General features: G+C 37.6%; 1 protein-coding gene across 1 annotated transcript in view; it reads left to right on the top strand.

The window, feature by feature from the left end:
* The window catches only part of LOC110020662 (probable aquaporin PIP1-2), a 2,497-nt gene extending 724 nt beyond the window's left edge, over positions 1 to 1,773 (top strand). The window contains exons 2-4 of the mRNA XM_020718840.1: positions 370 to 665; positions 1,167 to 1,307; positions 1,408 to 1,773. Coding sequence (XP_020574499.1) covers positions 370 to 665; positions 1,167 to 1,307; positions 1,408 to 1,503 — 533 coding nt within the window. The 3' untranslated portion in view covers positions 1,504 to 1,773. The remainder of the gene's footprint in view (positions 1 to 369; positions 666 to 1,166; positions 1,308 to 1,407) is intronic.
* The last annotated feature ends 371 nt before the right edge of the window (positions 1,774 to 2,144 follow it).

The following is a 2,144-nucleotide window of genomic DNA, read 5'->3' as shown; positions in this document are numbered from 1 at the left end:
GGGAGGTTTTTTTCATTCCTGCTGAATATATGACAAGATTTTCTTTGAAAAATAGGAGTTTAGTCAAAGGAAACGAAAATATACTTGAAAATTTAAATCTATATAGTTGCTGTTGAAATGCAAGTCAATAAATTTCTCTTCATTCAATTTCCTATACTTTCCTCCAAAACAAAGAGAGTAATAGATAAAAGAGTAAAAAAAATTATTTTTTTCTCATTTTGGGCTGAAGCACTCAAATTTCTTCTAGGTCCCTCTGAAAGGAAAGATTATATAGATTTTTGCAGTATTCACATGTAAGGTGAAAAATAATTAAATTACTTGCCTGGGTTTCTCTGCTCATGATGTAATACATGCTGTTTTGGTGTTCAGGAGGGCACATCAATCCAGCTGTGACATTTGGGCTCTTCCTGGCCAGAAAGCTCTCCCTCCCTAGAGCTCTGTACTACATGGTAATGCAGTGTCTGGGCGCCATATGTGGTGCCGGCGTTGTCAAGGGCTTCAAGAGAAGCCTTTACATGGCCAATAATGGAGGCACCAACGTTGTGAGCCCGGGATACACTAAGGGCGACGGGCTTGGAGCTGAGATTGTTGGCACCTTTGTCCTCGTTTACACAGTCTTCTCTGCCACTGATGCCAAGAGAAATGCAAGAGATTCTCATGTTCCTGTAAGTATTCTTCTCTTAATCTTATCTTCCACGAATTATGAAGTTTTAATTATTTTTTGTATTTAATTTTGTTGGCAAAATTTAAGACTGGAGGTAGATGTATCTTTCTAAACTGCAGAACAGTATTCAATATTTATAGGATAAAGTTGATTCTTTGCTTGATGTCTTGCTAATATTGTTGAAACTTCAAAATTCTATCTTTTATATTCTAAGCTAGAATAGTTGACGTTTGAATTCAGAAAATGCTAAAATAATTAGAATTGTCTGACAAAGTACTAGCCGCTATGGATCAGTAAGTGCAAGTTATTTAGCTTATAATGCCGGCCACGAAATCTGACTAAAAAGTGCTCATTTGACTGAATCAACAGTATACTCGAACGGCTTGGCAGGGCAAAAGTGAAAGTTTTTTTATTCACAATTTCTTGAGAAATCTGCACGAATGAATTAGTTTTTCTTTGCTAAGACTGATCTGGAAGAAAAAAAAATGGATTTTGCTTGCAGATCCTCGCACCACTTCCAATTGGGTTTGCTGTATTCCTTGTTCACTTGGCCACAATCCCCATCACTGGGACTGGCATCAACCCAGCCAGAAGCCTCGGAGCTGCCATTATCTACAACAGGGCTCACGCTTGGGATGACCAGGCAAGCACATATTTCTCTCGTTTAAAATCTCTGTTACGGCAAAATTAATCATCACATTCTGCTGAGAAAAGTTTGTTCTTTTCATGTTTTGTTTTCTCAGTGGATCTTCTGGGTTGGGCCATTCATTGGAGCCGCACTTGCTGCCTTTTACCACCAGGTTGTTATAAGGGCAATACCGTTCAAGCACAGGCCTTGATCTTTAAGCTTCATTTCGACTCTAAGTTCTCTTTGAATTATATGCTTTGGCGTAGAATTTACTCTATTTTTTTGTCACTGTCTGCTACTATGTCAGTCTTTTGCTTTGCTTTTGGTCTTTCCCATCTTTTTTTTTTCTTTTTCTTCCCTCTTCTCTCTCTCTGATGTATTCCAGTTAGTGCTTGTTGATGATCAAGTTTGTAAATTGCTATGCTTGAGTATGTTGCAGACTGCTTTCATGGAGTTTTTAAGTTGTTTTTCTTACATTTCTCATCAATCCCATATTGTTTACATAAAATCAAGTTGCTTTTCTGATGTTTAACATAATAAAATTATGTTGTTTATTTACTTTATTGTTTATTTCCAACAAAACATCAATAAAATGTAGTTCCATGCCTAACTTTTAGATCAAGTTTTGCCAAAATGCATCTGATAATATGATGGAAGAGATGATAAGGTTGGTGATGCGCGTAATTATTTTAACGTTTAAGTTCAGCGGAAAAGAGTGAATTATTTGTGGGGTCAGCTGCTGCAGTGGTTGGGTTGGAATGATGATAGCCGTGGGCGCCCACAGAACCACCATCACATGTGTTGTGTTCGGCCACTGCCTGATTGAGCTAACGGCTAGTTTTATAATTATCC

The sequence above is a fragment of the Phalaenopsis equestris genome, unplaced genomic scaffold (assembly GCF_001263595.1).
Source record: "Phalaenopsis equestris unplaced genomic scaffold, ASM126359v1 Scaffold000107, whole genome shotgun sequence".
Lineage (NCBI taxonomy): Eukaryota > Viridiplantae > Streptophyta > Magnoliopsida > Asparagales > Orchidaceae > Phalaenopsis > Phalaenopsis equestris.
Note: the sequence above shows the minus strand (reverse complement) of the source record. Positions and strands in the feature narration are given on the sequence as shown.